Source organism: Saccopteryx leptura, chromosome 9, assembly GCF_036850995.1.
Source record: "Saccopteryx leptura isolate mSacLep1 chromosome 9, mSacLep1_pri_phased_curated, whole genome shotgun sequence".
Classification (NCBI taxonomy): domain Eukaryota; kingdom Metazoa; phylum Chordata; class Mammalia; order Chiroptera; family Emballonuridae; genus Saccopteryx; species Saccopteryx leptura.
In genome coordinates this window covers 9,035,555-9,057,973 of record NC_089511.1, presented here as the reverse complement: position 1 = coordinate 9,057,973, position 22,419 = coordinate 9,035,555, and the positions used below count along the sequence as shown (strand labels likewise).

Sequence of the window (22,419 nt, the reverse complement as noted above, 5' to 3'; positions counted from 1 at the left end):
ATTAGGAAGAGTCAGGGGAGCTTGTGTTCTCTTGCAGTGAAAAGTTAAGATGGGCTTTCCCTTCTGTCAAAGACAAAGAAAGCTGAACACTAATTGAAGCGGGAAAGACAGGTTTTATTCAGTTATACCACGGCAGTGGGACAAGATCCAGTGTGAACTCAACTGGAACCCTGGAGCCAGTAAAGGCTGGATGTGCAGGGGAGTTGTCCATGTGACTAGGCCACCCGCGTTTGTTGAGTGGCGTTTAGCTGGGGGAGAAGCCAACCTGTCCCTTGAGTTTGTCACGAGGCAGTGGTGTGAGTGAAGCCCGGGGCCCACTTTGCTGGTAGGCAGTTCTCTTCCTACAGGGACGAGGAGAGAGAGAGAGAGCAAGAAATGTCCCCTGAATGTTTGCACTTTAGGGGGATGGCTCTCGGTATCCTTGACCAAACCGTTTGGGTGGTAGATTTACACCTCCAAGGACAGAGACAGATTCATAATGGCAGACAGCTCTAAGAGGGGCTTCAGGGACCTAGCTGCCTGTCACCAGGCTTTGGGACAAGCAGTAAATTCTCCTGGCAGCCCAGAGCTTTCTCAGGGAGCTGGGCTCCGTCATCTTAGGGACCCAGCCGAAGCTGCTCGGAGCCACGTTAGAGCTTGGTCAAGGCTCTTAGTGCAGAGGGTTGGATGGCAGCGTTTTGTGCTCAGTTCTGCAGCTCTCACTTGTATGGTTTTAAAGCACCAAAGCCACAGTGGCAGGATTTAGGGCTTCCTCCGTCATGTACGATGGGTGGGACTGCTTGTGAGGTTTGTGTCATCTTCCCCAGAGCTCTGTCCTTCAACACCAGCTTGCATCATCTTGCAAAAGGGCTGGGACAGCTTCTCTTAACCTTTACTTTATCTTCTTCGCACTTCTTGAGTTTTGGATATGTCTATTTCATTCATTGATCTTGCCCAACTTGTCAAAGACCCTGCCCTTCCAGACGTGACAAGCCGTCCCCCAGCCTGCAGTGGTTGGGTTGGTCGGTCAGTTTGGTTCTTCCTGTTGATTCCCAACGATTTCACAACTGCCGAACCGTTGTTTTCATAGATGATGGGTTACTCGATGACAGAAGACAAGCTGGACCAGAAGACGGCCACGTCGCTCCTGTGGAAGTCCTACCCCCTCGTTGTAAGGGTCTAGGGAATCCCGGGAACTGGCTGATACCAAGGAGGGACGGGACTGACCCAAATCACTGGGCGATTAAATCGCAGAGTGAAGACTAGGGCCAGAGGGTTTCTCCACATTTTTTTGCCTTTCCCACCTTGCCACCGGGGAAGGGAGGGGCTTGCACAGGACGTGAAAGCTTGACCGTAAACACAAGCCTTCCTCACTGGTTGGAGAAGCTGTGTCACTCATGGGAGGGGGGCATGTCTTCACTTTCACTTTTCTTTAAAGTTTTCTATGCATTTGAGAAAGAGAGACAGAGGTGGGGGAAGGAGAGAGAGAGACAGAGGAGCATTAACTCATTGTTCCACTTAGTTGTGCACTCATTGATTGCTTCTTGTCTGTGCCCTGCCTGGGGGTAGACCCCAGGTCATCAGCCACCCCCCCATGGCCCTGAGCCACCTTCACTCCTGATCTATTCCAGAAACTCCCCGAGGAACTGACCCCGGTAGCCACCGAGAAGTATTTAGGAGGGACAGACGACCCTGTCAAAAAGAAACAGCTGTTCTTGGATATGCTGGGAGATGTGGTATTTGGTGTCCCCTCTGTGATTATGGCCCGTGGCTGCAGAGGTGAGTCCCAGAGGTTGGACAGGAAGGGTCACCCCCCCCCCCCAACTCAGCTCTCTGTCCTGCTCAACCCTCAGCATAGACGTATATGTGCACACTGCTGCCAGCCAGCCCTCCTTGGTCATTTCCACACGGGTGGGGGGGGGGGGCACTGTCCTATTCTGGGATCTGCCAGAAGCAGACTCTGAGAAAGGAATCCAAACACAACTAGTTTATTGAGAGGTGACCCCAGAAAACACCAAACACCAGGCGGGAGTGGAGACGTGGCCCAGGAAGAGAGGGAGCTGAGCGTGCCGCACGGGCGGGGCTGGGGTGCCCGGGAATCCGGCGGAGCACGTGTCCCGGGGCGCTCATCCTCCCACACGCGAATCTCTGGGGAACGGCTGTTCCCACGGGCTTGTTCACTCCCTGGAGCTCTGTCCCTGTGGACAGAGTGGTCTCTGCTGGCCCAAGACCTCAGGCCAAGAGCCGCAGACGCTGGGGTCGTCAGGCTGGGGTGCCCAGAAGCAGGGCTATGGTGGGGCACCGACAGCACCTGCCCCAGGGGCCCCTCACCTGCAGGTCTGATGGTCTGGGGCCTCGAGGGCTCATCTTGGATAATGTGCCTTAGAAGGGTTCCAGGGGCAGAGCCAACTGTAAATGAGACTGTTAACCAGCGGAGCTGGGGAAAGGGTGAAACCCAGCTTAGGCTCAGAGGGTCGCCCAGGACCACGAAAGCTGAAAGGGGTGAGAAGTGGGAGGCGTGGGCGCAAGTGGTCTGGAGAGTGTGCATGCCTGTGGTTGGCTTTCGTCCGTCCCTCTGTGTGCTGGGTCTCCCATGGTCCCTGTCATTGACCCGCGCTGGTGTGGGTGGGGTCTGAGGCCAGGCACGGAGGAGCTCACCGAAAGAGGAGGTGTTCTCTCCAGGCCCCCCCTTTTCTAGGACCCTCCTTCAGCTGGTCTGCAAGCCGGGAAACGGTTCTGCGGTCCAGGGCGCTCTCTCTGACCGTGCTGGGAGGGTTGGGAAGTTGTCGACCTTCTAAGCACGAAAAAAAGCTGCCTGTGGCATTGCCAAGTGCTCAGTCCAGTAGCATACATTCTGGTTGCTCTTCTTCCTCTCGAGGGCGCTGCTGAGCGGGGCAGAGCTGTTCTTTCATGGACGTGGTCTTGCCTCTTGCTTCATGTCTAATCTGGGGAACCCCCTTCTGTGTTATTTGCTGGCCCCAACCTGGACGTGTGTTTTTTATCTGGTATTTCTTGGCTTTGACTTCACATTTTATTTTGTCTTTGGTTTTTTTTTTGTTTTTTTTTTGGCCAGTACTACACAGATTATATATATATATATTTGTCTCACTCTCTTTTTGATAAAAAAATAACTTTTTTTTTTCTTTGTGAGAGAGAGGGACAGATAGGGACAGACAGACAGGAAGGGAGAGAGATGAGAAGCATCAATTCTTCGTTGGGGCACCTTAGTTGTTCACTGATTGCTTTCTCATATGTGCCTTGACCAGGGGGCTACAGCAGACTGAGTGACCCCTTGCTTGAGCCAGCGACCTTGGGCTCAAGCTGGTGAGTCCTTGCTCAAACCACATGAGCCCACACTCAAGCCGGCGACAAAACTTTTCTGAATATAAAATTAATAGCTTACAGTTGTAAAAGTTTTGAAAATATAGGATCACATAAAAAGACTAAATATCACTCCTAATGCCTTTTCCTAGAACTATCTGCTATAAATTTTGATATATTTTCTTAAATAATCTTTCTATCTCTTACATATAATTTAAAAATTAGTTTCATATTGTTTTTGTTCCTAGAACACTATGTTGTAGGCATTTCCTCAATGCCAATAAAACATCATGATAAACATCCATTATTCTTTAAAAAAAATTTTTAATGTTTATTATATTGATTTTAAAGAACAAGAAAGGGAGAGAGAGAGAGAGAGAGAGAGAGAGAGAGAGAAAAGAACATCAATCTTATCCTGTGTGCCCTGACCAGGGATTGAACCAACAACCTCTGTGCTTTGGGATGATGCTCTAACCAACTGAGCTATCCAGCCAGGGCTAAAACACCCATTATTTCATGGATTAAATTTTACTTTAGCCTTTCTGTCTCATTGGATATTAAGGCTTCCTGTTCTTATTTTGATGCTACCCAAAACAAAACAAAACAAAAAACCACCAAAAACTTTTTGCTTAGTCATGTGTGCATACATCTTTAACCAAGTCTCTACTAATTTCCTGAGGACTGGTTATTAGAGATGAAATTAACCAATCTGGGCCACAGGAGCAATTCTGAGTTCTTGACATAGATTGTGAAATTGGTTTTCAGTGTATCAGAGTATGGATTTCTAAAGTATCTCCCTTGGTTTACTAAGATCGAAAAAATAAATAAAAATAATGGTGCCAATTTTATAAGCCTTTTCTCACCCGCAAAAGAATATCACACTGTTACAGTTTGCATATTCCGGGATAACTGTCTTCCTCCCTCTGCTTCCCTTCGCGTTCCTAATTCTTGTTTTCCAAATCCATGCCCTGCTTTCCTTCAGACTTGTGTTGTGATTGGAGGGATTTTACACGTCTCGGTGGTTTAAGGCAGAGGTGAAGAAGAGGAGTAATAATAATATCAGCATCCTCCTGCCAAAATTAAGTTTTCTCATTCACACTAGTTCTTTCCTTCATGGTTGGGTCCTGGGTTCCTGTCTAGAACCGCCGAGCGGCAGAGGCGAGGTTAAAGCCGGCCAGCTGGCGGGTTCTTCTCCTGGAGAGGAAGCCGCTCAGCCCAGGGGACTCTGGAACCACAGGAGGAGTGCTGCGTCCCAACAGCACCCGTTGCTAATCGAATAAGTTATTCTATGTCCTCCAGCTGGGATGGCAGGCCTCGTTAAACTAGTTTGCACGTGAACATTTAATGATGTAAGAAACGATCCGCAGTCGTTACAAAATAACACGTATAATATTATCCCAATTTTATTTCAATACAAGGGCTATGTGCTGAAATATTAACAGTGGTTTCTCTGAGTGGTGAGATTATAAGTGATTTTCTTTTGGTTCATTTTTCTTTTTTTCTGCATTTTTCATTTTTTTTTTTTACTCTCCCCAAGGGGTACCTACTGGGCTGCAGTCACTCCTCAAAGGCATGCAGAGCAGTCTGTTAGCAGTGAAATACACTACACTGTATACACACCGGTCCCTCTGCGCGACTGCATCGGGAGGCAAGGGTTTTATGTGGATTGGCCGAATGCCCCTGTCGTGATAGTTATTTTGAATGGGTCGACCCAAGATTTCATCATTCATTCATTCATTCATTCATTCAACAAACGCCTGGCTCAACTCAAGTTTGTTCCACCTCCACCAACTCCACACCCTTCATCAAGTCACGGAACTTGTCAGAAACTCCGTTTCTCTGTGACACGGGTGCCTGGCGCACAGGGACGCTGTCCAGCACACGGCCAGCACTCACCATGGGCACCCGCTGTTGATAGTGTTGATGTTTCGTGCTCAGGACCCGGGTGTGCCACTAGTTCCCTGAGTGCTCAGGGCTGCCCGGAGACCTCGATACCCTGCGGGCGTGTGTCCGGCGCAATGAACCGTGTGTCAATCGTGTCTCCTCAGATGGCGGCGCCCGCTCCTACATGTATGAGTTTCAGTATCGCCCGAGCTTCTTATCAGACTTGAAACCCAAGACGGTGATAGCCGACCACGGGGACGAGCTCTTCTCCGTCCTCGGGGCTCCACTCTTAAAAGGTGAGGGCCCTACAAGCGTGGCGCTGGGAGGTCTGGGGTCCAGGCTTGGTTTGGTGGCCTTGGGCGGGTTCCTCCTTCCCTCCAGGTCTTAGTGTCCCGAACTCACTGTAACAGGTTGAACGACAAAGGTCCCCGCCTTCCTCTTGCTCTGACGTGCATGATGGGGAATGTGAGACTCCAGACCTGGGCGTCGATAAGACAGGGCCCTGCTCAAGGGCCCTCGGGGCCATATCCTGAGTGGAGGCCTCCTCAGGGCCATTGCAGCTCTGTTATTTTTCAGAGTCTGAGGAATTGTGGGTGGGTGACAGAGATTGAGAACACAGCCGGAAAAGGACAGCCCTGGGAGGTGGGGTGGCTGTAGCGGAAGCCCTGGGTGTGGCGTTGTGACTCTGAAGGGGGAGGGGTGGGTGGGCATAAAACAAGGGCATCAGCCTGTGCGCTGACTACGGCGCTCCGCCGAGTCCTCCGTCAGTCACTCCCCAGCCTCAAGTGCACACACGTTACCCAGCATCTTTCTAAAATACAACTTTGGACTCAGGATGTCTGGAGTAAGGGCTCAGATTCTGAATTTCTAACAAGCACCTGAGTGATGTGGGTGCTGCTGACCCGTGAGCACACCTTGGTGGCAAAGGCTTTTTCTCTTCCTGCCTCCAGAGGGCGCCTCAGAAGAGGAGGTCAAGCTCAGCAAGATGGTGATGAAATACTGGGGCAACTTTGCTCGGACCGGGTGAGTGGGAATGGAGCACGGTCAGTCGGGTTGGGGCAGGGCCTGTCTGTCGGGAGGGGCAGCTGCTAATACTTACTGGTCAAAGTCCTGGCCCTGAGACCTCTGACAGAGCTCTAGAAAAAGGGACAGACTGCCCAGGAGATGGTGAGGCCCCTGTCTCTAGAGGTGTACGAGCCTTTGGGAGCGATGAAGCCGGGGGTGAGGGGTGGGGGGGCGAGTCCCTTTAAAACCTGAGAGTTGTGGGGACCTTACAGTGGCTTTGGAGCATTTCTATTTGATATTTTCTGTTCCCAGGAACCCCAACGGGGAGGGGCTGCCCCAGTGGCCCGTGTACGACCAGAAGGAAGGATACCTGCAGATTGGCGTCCCCACCCAGGCAGGCCAGAAGCTGAAAGACCAGGAAGTGGCTTTCTGGACCGACCTCTTCTCCAAGGCGGCCGCCAAGAAGTCCCACCGAACAGAACACACTGAGCTGTGATCGGCAGGCCCAGGCGGCCTCTGAGATCGGAGCGGGGTGGGGGCGGGCACTTAGAGCAATCCTACAGAAGGTGTTTGCGGGCCAAAGAAGAGTCTCGTTGTCTGCTGGGAGTGGGCGGAGGCCACGGAGAGGGAATTTCTGTACCTGTGGCCTCAGTCTTGGAAATAATGTTCTTTTGGTGACCAAGTCGGTGTCTGTGTCTGGGGTTGGAGACGAATCCATCCTCCCAGCGGGAGAAGGGTGCGGAGAGGGGCACCGTGGGCAGGAAGGTGTCTCTGGCGGGTGGTTGGGGTGTTCCCACTGTCACCCATCATGGGCATCTCCCCTCGGCACCGTGACCTGCCCCACGGAGAAAGGCCTCAGGTGGAGACTTTCACAGGTGTCTGCAGAGAGGACCCAGCAGTGTGTGTGGGAGCAGGGGGCACAGCGGGCACGGGAGCCAGGCACGGAGAGTGTCTACTACCCAATTCAAGCGAGAAGGGCCCCAGGGCGGGCTCCTGACCACCTCTGCGTATGGACAAAGGGAGGTCCAGAGAGGGCAAGGAACTGGCTCCAAGTCACCCAGAACCCAATTGTCCCAACGACCGGAACCAGACCAAGGCCTCTTCATTCCTGAGACAGGTTTTTCCCACCGCGCGGCTCGGCCATCCTCAGACTAGCGCCCTCCATGCAGGAATACCGTCCTACTCCTGACCACACCCTCCTCCGCTGCTCCCCACACCCGCCAAGCTCAGGCTGCGGAACCAACTCTTTCTAACACACATTTCCCCTCATTCCAGGCCGCTGTGAGGGGGCTGAGGCTTTGAGCAGGGGAGTAGGGGAGGGGCCGCCCTCCGGGAACCCTCCCTCCATCTGGTGGTAGTCAACACACACACACACACACACACACAACTTGTAGGGGAGGGGCCGCCCTCCGGGAACCCTCCCTCCATCTGGTGGTAGTCAACACACACACACACACACACACACGGGAACCCTCCCTCCATCTGGTGGTAGTCAACACACACACACACACACACACACACACACACGGGAACCCTCCCTCCATCTGGTGGTAGTCAACACACACACACACACACACACACGGGAACCCTCCCTCCATCTGGTGGTAGTCAACACACACACACACACACACACACACACACACACACGGGAACCCTCCCTCCATCTGGTGGTAGTCAGCACACACACACACACACACACACACACACACACACACACACACACGGGAACCCTCCCTCCATCTGGTGGTAGTCAACACACACACACACACACACACACACACACACACACACACACACACACACACACACACACACACACACACACACCCACCCCACCCCACCCCTCCCAACTTGTAGGAGTATCTAACTATCTCCCATCCCTGGCCAGAGGCACCGTTTGGCAGATGGTGGTTCTCTGCTGCCCTCTTGTGGGCAGTGTCTGTATAGCCACACCTGCTCCAGGGAGGGAGCCAAGGCCGCAACCCAACGGCAGAGCCGATGCCTGTGCGGACACATCCAGGAACAGCACTCAGACTGCTCTCTTGCAGATTCTAGAGTCGTAACCATGCAGGGGCTGCTGGGGCGAGAGCTCCCCAAATTTCATTCCTTCTCCAAACCGAGATTAAACGCCTTCTGGCCCACGTAGCCTCTCCAGCCCCCGAGACAGAACTAACCGCCTAGCGCCTGGGAGGTGCTCAGAGCAGACCATTCACACAGCATTTCCCTGCAAAGGCTCTGCCCTTGGCCTGTCGCTGGGCTGGGCTGAGACTCCTAACTGGTCTCCCTGGCTCCATTCTGCACCCGACGGGCCAGAGTGACCCACGTGAGTGGCCACCGTTGTGTTCACCCCTCCGTATGCCTGCTCCTTTGCCATGGGGTTTTGGCTGCGCTCATTCAGAGTCTGGGCCGGCCTCTTGACTTCTCTGACAATGAAACAGGGCGAGAGCGATGGATGGTGTGCCAGCCTTCGGAGCCCTGGTTTGGGGAAGTGAGGACGGTCAGGTAGGCTCTGAGAGGTTCCTGGAGCCCAGACCCCTAGCCCCGGCTTCCGTCTCCCTCTTCCTGGCCGCGGAAGTGTGTGGTGCTGCCACCTGGTGGCCATTCTGTTTTGTTCAGCTTCTTCCACTGAGGACTAAGGTGCTGTTGTCAGCCGGGAGAACGGGAGCGGCCACCGGAGGTGGGCAGAACGCTGGCTCAGCAGCCCTACCTACCCGCTCAGCCAGCTTCGAGGTGCCTCTGTGAATGCCAACCCCTGGTCTGTCTGTCCTCACTCTGCCAGGCCTCAGTCCTTAACCTGAGCCCCAGAGTAACTGGTCTCAGCCCACAGGACTGGGAAGCCCTTATCTATGGCCACTCAGACCATGGTTCTCTCTACAAGGAACCCCATTGTCAGCGGGTGATGGAACCAGGCATGCGGGGAAGCCAAGGGAAGGGAGGCAATGACCAGCCGTCCCAATATCCTCTTCCTAAAATAGCCCTGATTCTGCCCCAGGCAGCAATGTTCCCAGTAACCAAGTCTGGAGGTTGCCAGGTGACGTGAATCCTGCAGACAGGACGTAGACAGACACCTGGGTGGGGTTCTGAGGAAGCTGCTCTTCTCCAGAGGGAAAGACAGAGGGACTCCGCTGGCCTCTGCCTTTTCCCCTTTCTCTTTACTTCTGCTCTTCCTGCCTGAGCGGTGGGCTCGATGTCTGCAGGCGGCTTAGCCATTCTCTCTCTCTGAGCACAATAGTCACATGCGCTGGGTGTCGGGACCGTAAGCTAGGAGGATTCGAATCCCTGGGGACTTTCTGAAGCGTCTCCAGGGCCACCCCGGGCTTCCGGGCACGTGCCGGTGGAGGCCCTCACTAAGGTTCTTCCCTGGGGTCTAGGCTGGCTTGTCCCCCTGACATATGGATGCACCATCGTTCTACTTCTCGATGGGGAGCCCGGGTGGAACCTCTATCTGGCATAAAAAACCAGAGGGCATGGGATTGGGCTGTGTTTGCAGGAAGCCTGGGAAGGTGTTTTCCCTGGGAGACAGGCGACCTCTGTTCAGATGAACTTTCTCTTACTCTGTGACCCAGGGTAAGCCATTGGTATTCTAGCACACAGGAGGCACACAATGTATATATGCACATATATATGTATATTTACATGTGTATATGTGTATGCACAGATTACATACGTAAAAATAAATATAATAAAGAGGGTGCTGGTACTAGTTGAGGACCCATGGCCCGAGCAACGGGGCCGTGTTAGGCCGTTGTGTCTGGGGCTCAGGAAGATGGCATATCAGAGTGGCTAAGAATACAGACTGGAACCGGACTTCCAGGGTTCAAATCCCAGGCTCACCAACTAGGAAGTTGTGTCACTTGTTTGTGTCTCAGCCCCCTCCCCCACATTGTAATGGGGACAGTAATGCTGCCTCGATGAGACAGGTCTGTCGGGGGACTCGATGAGACAGCTGTGTGGGGCCCTGGGAAGAGGCCCTGGCGCAGGGGAAGCCGGGTGTTGGCTGGTGACGCGGCAGCCCCCTGCACTGGCCTTGTCCAAGGTGCTGATGCCCCTCGGCCCTCAGCCCTGCGAACCCCTAGCTCGCGAGACTGGCATGGCCTCACTCTCTTTGAACAAAGCCAGCTACTCCCTGAACGCTGTTTCCCTTCCAGTTCCACGCCTCCAGTGGGGGCCCTAGAAGTTTCATTGTCAAGCTAATTGCCGCGACCAGCTCAGCTGTGGGCGTGCACGAGAGGAAGGCGCTGCAAGACTTAAGAAAAATACACACAAGACACAACACACAGAAAAGATGGGTGCGGAGACTCCCAGACTCAAGGACTGAGAGCCCAGATCTCTGCGGCCTCATCATGTTTATCGGTCTCTTTGCTCATCAAGCAAGTTAGCAGAGCCTGGGTCAAATTAGTCTACAGTGGATTCAGGTGCAGAGAAAGATGACCAACCTGTGCCCCCCAGGCATGGAGGGAAATGGGTGCAGGGACCAGCTGCTTCCGGTAAACAATCACAGTGGTGCTTGCCGGGCAGCGTTCTGCCCCCGCAGGACTTGGCTTTCCAAAGTCCACACACAAGACCTGTCTCAAGACTGCAGTTTCATCTCTCAGCCATTTTCCTGCACTAATGATTCTGATCTTCCTCTTCTCGTCTTCTCTGACACTTCCTCTTTGTGCAGGTGCCCTTGAAATGTCAGCGTGGCAATGTCCTCACTCATCTCTGATGTGGGCGTGCCCAGATGCCAGCCCTGCCCCCTCCCGTTTCTCCAGGGATAGGGCATTGTTATCATCAAGTGAGGGGAGATGGGGGTCCAATGGCAACTGTCAGGGGAGTGGGGGGGGGCTGTGAGAACAGACACCTCGCAGGGACCTGGAAATGAGCTCGGGCTGGGCAGCGGGCAGGTGCCTTGTTGGGCCGACCGTGGCCTTCACGTCCGCCCCGGGCCCCCAGCACACGGGCTGGGCTGCTTCTGGCCTCTCCACTCTGGACTCTGAGTCTGCCCATCCTAGGCTGGGACCCTGGATAGAGCCTGAGGCCGCAGGGACTGTGGGGGTGGGCTGGGCGGGAAGGGGGGGTCTGGCCGCTCCATGAAGCCGTTCTCTGCTGCAGAGACTGGCTCTGTGGCTCCTGGGTATGTCCGGGCCATGACCCTTGCTGGGGTCTTCTTTGGGGACAGAGATGACCTTCCTGGATTTTCTGCAACCCGGCCCCTTGCCTTCACGCCCCCCAGACCCGAGGCTGAGGGAGGCAGCAGCGTATAAACAGGCGGCCGGAGGCCAGTTAGCTGCCAGCTCTTTCAGATGGCTCTGGTCACCACACTTCGGTCTCCTCCTCCTCCTCCTCCTCCTCCTCCTCCTCCTCCTCCTCCTCCTCTTCTTCCTCCTCCTCCCCCTCCTCCTCCTCCCCCCTCCTCCTCCCCCTCCTCCTCCTCCTCCTCCCCCTCCTCCTCCTCCTCCTCCTCCTTCTCTTCTTCCTCCTCCTCCCCCTCCTCCTCCTCCCCCCTCCTCCTCCCTCTCCTCCTCCTCCTCCTCCTCCTCCTCCTCCTCCTCCTCCTCGTCACAGCCTGAGATGCGGCCCAGCCGGAGAAGCCTCCCCCTGGCCAGTAGCCTGATGTGGGCAGCTGCGTCCCGCGGGAGGTGGGCTGCCGCTTAGCAAGGCCCATGGAGGCTGGCTGGTATTTCCCGAAGCCTGAACTTCCTGCCCAAGTGCTCACATGCCTCAGGCCTGGGGAGACTCAGAGCTGGCTACGGGACCCAAGTTCAAATCTCAGGGACACCGTCCCTGGGCTACCTTTGAAATGGGCTGACGTGGGTAAGAGGGAGGGGCAACAGACATTTCATAGCTGACAGGTACTAACCATATGCTAATGAGCTGTGTAAGCAGGTTCTATTCTGAATACGATACGAACCGCTCATCCTCCCCATGACCCCATGAGGTGGTCACTCTGGCCTTTCCCATGTAGCGACGACACCCTGAGGCAGGTAAGTGCCTTGCCCACGTTTTCACGCTGTGAGTGATGGGACCCGCTCGGACCCAGGCACTGTGTGTGGCCCCAGAGAGGCTGCTCTGTGTCTGACCGTCCTGACAACTTCCCCACGTGCTCTTATTCCCACCCTTCAGAAATAAGAAAGCCTCACAGGTCTTTTTTTTGTGACTTTCTCCAAGATTCCACAGCAGCAAGTGGTAGAAGGAGGGTTCAGCCAGGTCTCGTCTGACTGCAGACCCTTTGTTCTTCCTACAGAACCAGGGCAGACCGCAACCCAAAGTCCAGCTGCAGCCTCCTCCCAGCTGTTTGGTAAATACAGCTGCTTCCACGCTCCAGCGGCAGAGGGAGGTGGTTGCGACGGAGAGAGACCTGTGTAGAAAGCGTTAGCTGAACCCTGCGTGGAATCTGCAGGATAAACGGAAGGCAGCAACTCCCACGCATACCTCTCAGTGTCTGCCTAGAAAGGCAGTCATTCACATCTTAGTATGAATTGATCCATCTTCACTGTGCGAGCTCCCTGAGAGTATCTCAGAGTCAAACAGAGAAGGGACTTTACAGAATCACCTAGTCCAACCCCTTCAGTCTGCTGACAGGGAAACCTAGATGTAAGCTTCAACAATGCCTTTTTCAATATAACTCAGTCACGATATCAGAGCAGCTGGCCTCCCATGGGCTCAGGGAGTCCAAAACACTCCCCTAGCCTTGACTCCTAATAGCGTTGACCCATGCAGACTGACCTTGACTGTTCTATTTGTGATCTTCCCAGTCCCCTGCAACAAGCCCTCACTTGATGTCCAAGTCTTCAGAGCCCTGCTGTCCTTTCCAATGGCTCTGGGACACCCGAGGACTTAACTGACCCCATCTACCCACCTCATTTCCAATCATAGTGATGGGAGCAGGCACTTTGTCCCCCAGGGGCCCTGTGACCTTGGGTGGGTCACTTCTCAGACCCAGCCCTCAATTTCCTCATCTGTCCATTGGGCAAATTGGTCTTGGGGCTGCCTAGCTTGCAGGATAATTGTCAGGAAAACAAAGGATATATTTGACGTGGGATGGATTAAAGTAAAAGTCAGTGTAATCTGAGGAGATAGGGGAATTCAGTCCTAGAAATGTAAAAGCAAAGTGAGGTACCCCACCTGGTGTCATCTGGTGTCTACTTTCCCTTTAAATATAAGTGTGTCGATCTCAGAGCTAGGATTATAGATTTAAACCCCTTCAGTCTCCTGCAAAGAGTTATTTGTGTGAAAGGTGGGCCTCTATGACCAGAAGCTCTTCTGTGCTAGCTGGGGGCTGATCATAGTAGACAAGCCTATATAATTCGTAGCATTTTACCTTCATGGCAGAAAGAACTCCACTAGCAGACACACGGCACAGGAACACCCTTTATTATTCTGTACAGTCCTTTTTCCATGAAGAGAACAGCTTGTAAAATGAATCCACACCAAACGCAGACATCCGCATGACATTGGGACGGTCCGTGACACAGAGAGGGCCCCACTGAAACTGGTCCTTATTTACACAGAAGTGGAGAAACAGAGCGGGGAGGGCGGGCATCCCAAGAGCAAGTCCACATGCACCAGTCGTGTGGTGACTTCTGGATTGTGGCAATAGCTCTGCTGCAAACCCACAGACCCGGGGTCCTGGGACCTACAAGGTCACGGCAATGTGTTTCCTTCAAAATCCTCAAAACAAAAGGGTTGAATTTTATTTTTTTTAAATACTGAGCATTTCTGACATCAGCTGAAGATATATTGGAGAATGAGAAAGTACTAAATGTCTCCCCCCCCCCAAAAAAAATGTCCCCCCTCCTAACATTCTGGAGGCCAGAAATCTGACATTTGTCTGGTCAATAGGTTATTAGTCACCAGAGCATTCTGGAAAGTCCTATCGTAAACGATGTGCTTCCTCCATTAGAAACTTAGCACAAGAACCTTGTCAGGAAGACATGACATTTTTTTTTCACTGGATTGGACTTCAATGATCTGATCCAACCTGCTCTCACAGGCAAAGAACTCTGAAGTTCAGAGAGGTGAAACCATTCTCCCCAGGAGCCCCACTCGTCAGCCACAACTCTAAAATGCTGTGCTGTGTCCACCACATCACACTCCTTCTCTGTTCTCCCTCCCATGGCTTCCACAGGAAATAAATGAAATGAGCGACTTCTTAGGTAAGAATGTTTCAGTCTCACAGGATCGCAGGGCTGCAAAACGGATCCTCTGTAGACAGACTGGCTCCCACCCGGGCCGGAATTCTCTCTGAGAATTAAGGCAGTTTGGGGGGTTTTTCTTCAGCGGGATATTTCTCAAGCCTTGGCCACTCCCTTCTCCTTTATTCATTTGCATTTAGAATGAAGACCAGCTGACAGGTGCATGCTAATTAACCAGACCTGGAGTAGATGTTAACATGATGGTCTTAAACCGACATTGTACATTTTGTGGAAAATAATAATTCTTTTAAAATCTTGTAAAATGTCAAACACGTCATATACAGTAAGTACACAGGAGCACCCTCTTCCCTGGGAACCTCGCCATCAAAAAAAGGGGGTGGCACAAGAAAGAAGTCAAGCATTACTTATGATAAAGCACACCACATGAAGCTGGAAGGTGAACCCAGAGGTCTCCCAGCACCACCTCCATGAGAACTTCCAAGGGCTTCCGGGGAGCCCTGGGCTTGGGGCCAGCTCCCCCCAGCACAGGCTCAGGAGCCAACTTCCGCCAAGGCAGCACCAGTGCCTCGGTTTGATGTTGCTTCAGCTAGCACCGCATCGCCCATTCGCCTTTGGGACAAATGTCCCGAGACAGGAGGGCCACCTGCAGGGAAAGAACCGCGCTCTCTCAGAAGTGCGTCTCTGTTCTAACACACTCGGGCCTTTCTGGTCCTCACTCGCGCACTCCAGCGCACTCCAGCCGAGGGGACGCAGCGAGCACCCACTGCTCCACAGCGCTTCTTCCCACGCGGAGAGAGCAGCTGAGGCATATCCTTCCCGGAAACCAGCTAGAGGAGAAGAAATGACACCCTCTCCCCTCTTCCCTCCTTCCAGCGCCCTGTCCTTTGCTCAGAAACAGTCCTTGACCCCTTGACTGCGTGTCTGTTTATTTGTGAGAACAGCCCCGGTTGGATGGACCAACCCTATAGGGCCGGGAATTTCCAAGTGCTCGGGGCTGTTGGGGGGGGTCTGACTGTAGGATCCTACTGGATGCCTGCGTGGCTGAGAATCTGAAACGCTGAGCCTTGGTTTTCTCACCTGGGAAATGGGGAGACAGAAGCCAGCCCTGCCGCCTTCGCTGGGCGGATGGGAGGCAATGTGGGTGAACGTACTTTGCAAAAGAAATCGTAACAGCTAGGGAGGAACGGGCCCTCCTGGGAGGATTTGAAGTCGCGTAGGGATCCGTCAGTGATGGGTCACCTCTGGTCTCCCAGACCCCACACTGGTGTCCCACTCCTGCCGTTTGGGCTGCCTCAGACTTTGAGCTGGAGTTTTTATATGGGAAGCTCAGAGGCCTCCTGGTTTCCCTCTTCCCTCTAAAGAAGGACCCAGAGACCCTGACTCAGCAGAACACCGCTCCCTACACTCCCAGTGTAAGTGAAGTGGCCTCTTCCCCCCCCCCCCGCCCCATTCTGCAACAAGGCCTCCCACAGTCACAATAAGAACCCACATGTCTCGATTTCCAACGCAGGTGCCAGAGATTCAAACCAGAAACAGAAACCCCAAACAGATGCCGCCAATTTAACCAATCTATGGGTCATTTCTCTGAATGAGCTGAAACTAAGCACCACCACCACCACCAGAGGGCACCACTTGCGAGTTCCTGTCTGAAGTCAAACTAGAGACGTTCCCTGCAACCTGCAACCTGTTCCATCAACTCAGCACACTGTCCCCTCAACCTGCGTGACCAGGTTGCTACGTGCTTGCTTCCACCCTGCCCTCCGTGTGCCAAGTTCAGTCCCTGATGAGAGGCAAAGGGACTGTTCAGAGACAGCTCCCCATCGACCGAGCCCCCTGGGCCATGCTGGGTGGGATTTCCAAGGAAGGGCCTTTTAGGTATCCGTGAGCAATACATACATAAACGGACAGCCTGTCCGGCTGCCCTTGGGCATCCACCGGCCCGTGAGGACAGCAGCGAGTCCATAGTAAAGATGCTTGTCTGGCCTCACTGGGTTCCCGACCCAAGCCGCCCAGGAAGGTCTCGGGAGCCACAGACGGGCTTCTGGGCTCCACGGGCCTCACAGAGCGAGGCCGCCTGTGGCCCCTAAGAGCCTGTCTGGCCCGGCTGTAGAAGCTGCCCCGTAGGGCTCATCTGCACTGTTCCCCGGGACACCCACGGCTCTGAACCACCAGACTGCCAGAAGCTGGAAGACTGTTCCAGGACACACAGATCAGACTCAGAGTGGCCAGAGTGAAAGTCACTAGGAAAGCATCTCTCCGTGGACCTCGTGACAGGGACACGCAAGCCAGGCCACGGTTCGGACACCAGAGGGCTGATGGAAGAAGGGGGCGGAAGCGGAGTATGTGGGTACACCACCCCCAAATTCAGCCAGGCTTTTCATTGGCGTTTGGTTGGTGGTGTCCGGCCCATAGCAACACCCACCCTCTGAGTAGCTGAACGAACCGGCCAGGCGGAGGGTTTCTTCTGTGGTCCCGGGCACGAGCACGAGCACGAGCACGAGCACGAGCACGAGCACGAGCACGAGCAGACGGGGCGGGGGGCGGGGCGTTCTGCTCGAGCCGTGCGCTCCGCGTGGGCCGGCTGTCGCCTTGGGCGAGAAGTCCCGCCAACAGAAGAGGTCCGGCAAAAGTCTCACGTGTTCTGTCCCCTCCTCTCCCCTTCTCCCTCGAGGCTCACCAATCCGAGCTCCGTTCCCCAGGCCCGACGAACAGAGTGTGAAGGAAAACCAGACCACGAAATCATTTGCAACTGGGACTAGAGGGAGGGGGGTCGGGAAGAACATCAGCCGGGAGAGGAACCCTAGATCGTGTCCAGGGGGAGCGAAGCAGACGCCTGTGACCTGACGTCGGCGCACGGGGCTCCTCCTCGGGGCCAGGTTCAGATGGCCAGCCAGTGCTGCAGCTGCAGGAAAGACAGTCAGGCCTTAGCACTGGGGGTGGGGAGGGCGGGGGCCCGCCGAGAAGGGCGGCAAGAAGCAGAGCAGAGACAGAAGACACCTCCCTTCAAAGACCCCGGAGAACATGCAAGCTGATTCCCTAATGGCCACCGAGGCCCAAAAGGGCAGAGGGGCTTCCCAAAGTCACACAGCGAGCCGGAAACAGGGAGATCCCCGGGAACCTCCCCTACCCCTGCCTTGGATGTGCTAAAGGGGAATGAGAGCTAGGACTGGGGTCCACATGTTGCTGAGGTACCCAAAGCGCTTCCTTCGAGATCAGAAACTCTAGCTTGGTGACACTAGGCGGTGACAAGTCAGAGTGGGAGAATAGAGCTCAACAATGTCTGGGCATTTGGCATCCTGGGACCAAATTGCAGAGACTGCAGAGAGGCCGGTGGAAGCTGGCAGAAGGCAGAAGACAGGCCCCACCTCCCACCCCTAACACCTGACCCCCGTGAGCCGCGGCCCACTGATGCTCTGGGTTTCTGGTGAGTGGCTGCAGTCCTGCCTTGGGCATCCAGCACACAGCCCGGGAGCAGCTAAGGCCCTCCCGGGGACCCCCACCCCCGGGGTCCGGGCTGCACCCACCTGGAACTGCCTGACATCCCTCTGGGCCACCAGGTGGTGCTCATTCTCCGGTGTGAGGCCGTAAGCCAGTCTCTGTGAGAGGTTGGAGAAAGGGGTTCAGCTAGGCCCAGGGACACCCTCCCAGCGGCCCAGCAGGTACCCCCAGATGAGGACCACCTGCTGTTTGGTCCTGAAGTCCCACATGGCCAGCGCACGAGGTCCATACTAGACACTACCCTGGCTGGTTCACTTTGCTGCGGTCAGAGCCTGGGCGTCTGGAACGGAGGAGACGCACACAGTCTCCGCTGGAGGGCGCATTCAGCTCATGGAAGGGGCGGGCTTGAATGAATGCACGCACGGGCACGTTTAACAGCCCGGTGTGAGCCCTGCTGTGGAGGACAGGCCCGGGTTGCAGGGGACACAGCGGATGGGACTGGCCCTGCCCGGAGTCAGGGCAGGCCTCCTTGGGGCACAGACACGGGTGGGACTCAGGGACGGCGTCTGGAACCTTCTGCCCTAAGTCCTTGTGCGGCTCACTCCCTGACTGGCCCCTCATTAGAAAGTGAGCCCAGGAGGTGTCATCTGCGCCCAGAAGAGTGCCCGGGCCCTGCACACATGCAGCGATCTGTCACATAGTGGGAAGGAAATCTTTCTCTTACAAAGTAAGGATGTAAGGAAAGGACGGTCACCGGTATTTATAACAGACGGGGCATTTTAACAACCGAAGAGGAGGAAAGACACCCTTTTAGGGCAGAGGCCGCTATTTCCCGTGTTTGGGTGCGTACGCAGCAGGGAGGAGAAGGAGCTCTGGTTTAGGCTGACCAGGTCCAGGCTCAGGAAAGAGGCAGGGGAACACCAAGATACAGTGAGCTTGGACGGGGAGAGCTGGGGCATCCGGGGACACGACAGACCTTACAGGGACAACCCTTACGTGGAAGGACCCCAGTGAAGGCTGCCTAACTCATCCTTAGAGGACTGGAGGGCTGAGCGTCCCCTTCTCACATAAATAAGTACCAGCAGGAATAGCAGCAGGAATGTATTTGTCATTGTGCTGGAGACGTATGACACAGTGGCCGGGGACGTGTGCTGAATGTCTGCCCCATGCCAGTCACTGTGCTAGGCACTCTCTATTTCCTCCACGGTCCATAGTATTGTCCCCATGTTACACATGTGAAAATTGAGGTTCAAGGGGATACATTACCCTGCCAATGCGGTGTGTCTGTCTGACCCTTGTGTCCCTGTCCTGTTTCCCCTCCCACCTGGCATGCCCACCCCACCGCCCTGCCCCGGGCCGGAGCTCACCTCCCACAGGGAGCCGGGCGTGCTCAGGAACTTGTAGACGATGTAGGCGGGCACCAGGGTCATGGAGGACAGCGCGATGCCCCAGCCGACCCAGTTGGCCCAGAGCGGGAAGATGTAGTCATCGTAGGTGAGCGGCTTGAAGTTGATGATGCTCACCACCACCACAAACTGGGGGCGGGGGCGGGGGCGGAAGGAAGGAAGGTGGGGAGACAAAAGAGAGGAATGAGGGAAGGAGAGAAGCAGAGAAATCAGGATTGGGGAGCGCAGCGTGCGAGAAGGATTACAGGGAGCAGAGAAAACAGAGGAGGAGAGAAAGGAGGAAAGGAGAAGGAACTCAAGAAGTAAATGATAACAAAAAAGGGGACAGAGACGTGGGGAGCGAGAAGAGGGAAAGAAGAATGAGAAGGTGACCTTGGAGCTGGGCTGAGTGGTGGCACACGCAGCCGCTTGGGGACCTGGCCCCAGCTGGAAACCCCACTGGGGTGGAAGTCCACCACGCTGTCAACAAGCCTGAGCGTCCCGAGTGTCCTGTCCTCATGACAGGTCTCTGCATCCCCGAACCTCCTCCCCTAGTGAGCGACTGTGCCCATCCCACCCCCACCCGGGGACACAGCCCCTCGCCCAGGCCGCCCCGCCCACAGGCTACGCACCAGGAGGAAGGCGGGGCTGACAAACTTCCAGCACAGCCTCCAGTACAGGCCCGGCTTGAACCCCATCATCTGCTGGATGTCATTGCTGAACCTGTCCACACCTGCACACACACACAGGCAGGCCTGTCACTGTGGCCCCACAGAGCCCCGGGCCGCCACCTGCCGCCCACCCACCAGGATCTGGACCCAGGGAGGGAGCAGACATGACACCTGGGTCTTATTCCTGCGGTCGGGCACTTGGCTGGCGCAGAACAAGAGAGGGGACACTCTCACAGAGAGTGAGTCGCCCTAAGTCATTTCTCAGAGGGACACGGGGCTCGGGGAGGGGAGGGCGCTTGCCCCAGGTTACCCCGCCAGGTCAGCCTGGGTTCCCCTCTCGTTGGCGCTCTTACACAAGGAGGCGGCGGAGACGGTGCTTCCCTGACTCGGTCCCACCCGGGAATCTCTCTCTGATTCACAGGGAAGCCCGAGAACAGGACTGACCCTTAGCCGGGACACGGGCTGGGGTGGGGGGACAAACAGTGACAGCACCTTTGACCCTCGGTGTCCCCTGAGCCCCGTCCAGCTCCAGAATAAGGTGCCAGATAAAACACAGGACTCCGGTGGCATTGGAATTTCAGAGAGACAGTGCCGTTTCTGGACATCCCGGGCAAGATTTGGGACAGACTTCCACGGGAACCACGATGCGCTCTTTATCTAAAGTTTAAGTTTAGCCGGGCATCTCGGAGCCTGTGTGCCGAGTCTGGCGGCCCTGCCTGGAGCGACCTGCGCGGCTCGGGGAGCAGCGGCTTCCCCCTCAGGCTCCTCTGTAGGAGCGGACGCCGGAGGCCTGTGGGGTCTTTGCACCCCCCCCGCCCCGTTTGAGGGGGTTCATGCGAAGATGAGCTGGGAGCTGGGGGGGGGGGAGCTGTGCCTGACGAGGAATCGGCTCAACTCTGGGACCGGAAAGGGAAGCCCCTTCGTTCTGCGGGTGAAAAGTCTCCAGGAGCACAGGGGGCCGAGGCTATCCCGGTGCCCGGGGCCCGGCAGGTACCGTAAAACCAGGAGACGCCGATGGCTTCCATGAGCACGGCGAACAGGATGGAGGTCCCCGCTGCGAAGGTGTCCAGCAGGGTCAGCACGTATATCCCCCCCTGGGGCGCAGAGGGAGAAAGCCTGAGGCCGTGGCCGCTGGCAACGGCCACGGGCAGCTACATCCCTCACAACGTTCCTGCCCTCTGTCCCCTGTCCCACTCGCTCGGAACCCCAGCCGGAGGACGTGGGGGACAGGGACTTGGTGCTGTGGTGCTGATGGTACCTGCCTGCCTTCTGACAAGGGCCTTCCGGGGGGCCGGGGTCTGAGGGTGGGGGCCGCAGCCAGTAAAGAGCGAGATGGTGTCAAAGGGACTTTGGCTGCCTCTCGCACCACCAGGCTTGCCTGGGGGTCCTCAGGCTCAGGGGTGGGAGGGAGAGGACAGTGGGGTGTAACCCTTGGGGATCAGGCCACAAGGTTGAGGGTGTCCAGTCCCACCTGGAGCTCATGCCAGCTCCGAGGCTGGGAACATCTGACCGGCTTGAAAAGCAGCCCCACAAGCCCCAGGGCCCGGAGCTGAGCGCCCCCACCTTGGTGATGCAGAACAGGGCCAGAAGGAAGGTTCCCACGGTGACGCCAAAGGTGAAGAGTTTCCGGTGTCGCTTCAGGATCTGGAAGTCGTCGGCCAGGCCCGTGATGACGGCCTCCATGCCTCCCATCTGGAGGGGACCAGGAAGGGGGGACAGTCTCAGGCTCTGCCCCTCAGACCTCCCTCTCTGCAGAAAGCGGCCCCTACTGCCTCCCTCCCCAGCCTCGCACCCCGCTTCTGCCCCGTTCTCACCCAAACTCGGGGCTCAGAAACTACAGGGGGAGGGTGAAGAGTGGCCTCTGTCTCCCCCTGGTCAACAGGCACCTGTGTCTGCCCCCTCACTCAGCCCATGGGTTCTGATGAGCCCACAGGAGAGTGAAAGGCGTATATAATGTCCGACGCCCCCGTGTGATGTGTTCACACTTAAACGGAGTCTTCCGGAAGCAGCCACCACAAGGGGGGCGTCCAGCACTGAACTTCAGGCCGCAGCTCCGACAAGGACTCTGTCCGCTTTCCTTGTTGTCCGGCGGAGGGGTCGCCTCCGGCTCCACTCTCTGTGCGTCAGGGTCTCCCAGCGCACAGCTACGGGCACATTGATTCTATATGGCCTCGTATGCATAATAATCATGTGTTTGCCCGAATGACACCCCGAGCTTGGGACGGCGGACGGGAGGAACGCAGGCCAGCCACGCTCGGCCACGAGGTGCCTGTCTCTCCCCTGGGCTGGCTGGCCTTGCTCGGCCAAGTCAGGGTCCTTCCCAGGGGCCCGGAAGCAGCCTCCCGATCCTTCTCAACACACTGCTCCCGGCAGGTGTCCCCGCGGGAAGGGCGAGAAGGGCGGGAGGGGAGCCTGTCTGCCAGCCGGCTCTCAGACTCCTCGCCAACTTCCAGGCGTGAGGTCCTGAAGGTGGACGCAGGCACGTTAGAGCAGCCAGAAACCTAACCTCACACGTGGCTGACAGACACGGTTCTAACACAGGGACGAGGCTCCCGTGCTTCCGTTAGGTTGTCGGTAATGAACTCAGCGGGGCGGGGG

The 22,419-nt window shown here is 55.8% G+C and overlaps 2 protein-coding genes across 5 annotated transcripts in view; one reads left to right on the top strand and one right to left on the bottom strand.

Annotated features, from left to right (window-relative positions):
- CES1 (carboxylesterase 1) overlaps positions 1 to 6,871 on the top strand; it is a 33,035-nt gene extending 26,164 nt beyond the window's left edge. Inside the window, exons 10-14 of the mRNA XM_066350255.1 lie at positions 1,070 to 1,150; positions 1,611 to 1,758; positions 5,349 to 5,480; positions 6,135 to 6,207; positions 6,502 to 6,871. Coding sequence (XP_066206352.1) covers positions 1,070 to 1,150; positions 1,611 to 1,758; positions 5,349 to 5,480; positions 6,135 to 6,207; positions 6,502 to 6,685 — 618 coding nt within the window. The 3' untranslated portion in view covers positions 6,686 to 6,871. The remainder of the gene's footprint in view (positions 1 to 1,069; positions 1,151 to 1,610; positions 1,759 to 5,348; positions 5,481 to 6,134; positions 6,208 to 6,501) is intronic.
- Positions 6,872 to 14,820: 7,949 nt separating this feature from the next.
- Positions 14,821 to 22,419, bottom strand: part of SLC6A2 (solute carrier family 6 member 2) — a 58,358-nt gene continuing 50,759 nt past the window's right edge. For all 4 annotated transcript variants that reach the window (XM_066349458.1, XM_066349459.1, XM_066349460.1 and 1 more), the window contains exons 10-15: positions 21,385 to 21,513; positions 20,816 to 20,915; positions 19,783 to 19,883; positions 19,133 to 19,300; positions 17,852 to 17,923; positions 14,821 to 17,229 (exon numbers count right to left, since the gene is read on the bottom strand). In XM_066349458.1, the coding sequence (XP_066205555.1) occupies positions 17,206 to 17,229; positions 17,852 to 17,923; positions 19,133 to 19,300; positions 19,783 to 19,883; positions 20,816 to 20,915; positions 21,385 to 21,513 (594 nt within the window). In that variant the 3' untranslated portion in view covers positions 14,821 to 17,205. The remainder of the gene's footprint in view (positions 17,230 to 17,851; positions 17,924 to 19,132; positions 19,301 to 19,782; positions 19,884 to 20,815; positions 20,916 to 21,384; positions 21,514 to 22,419) is intronic.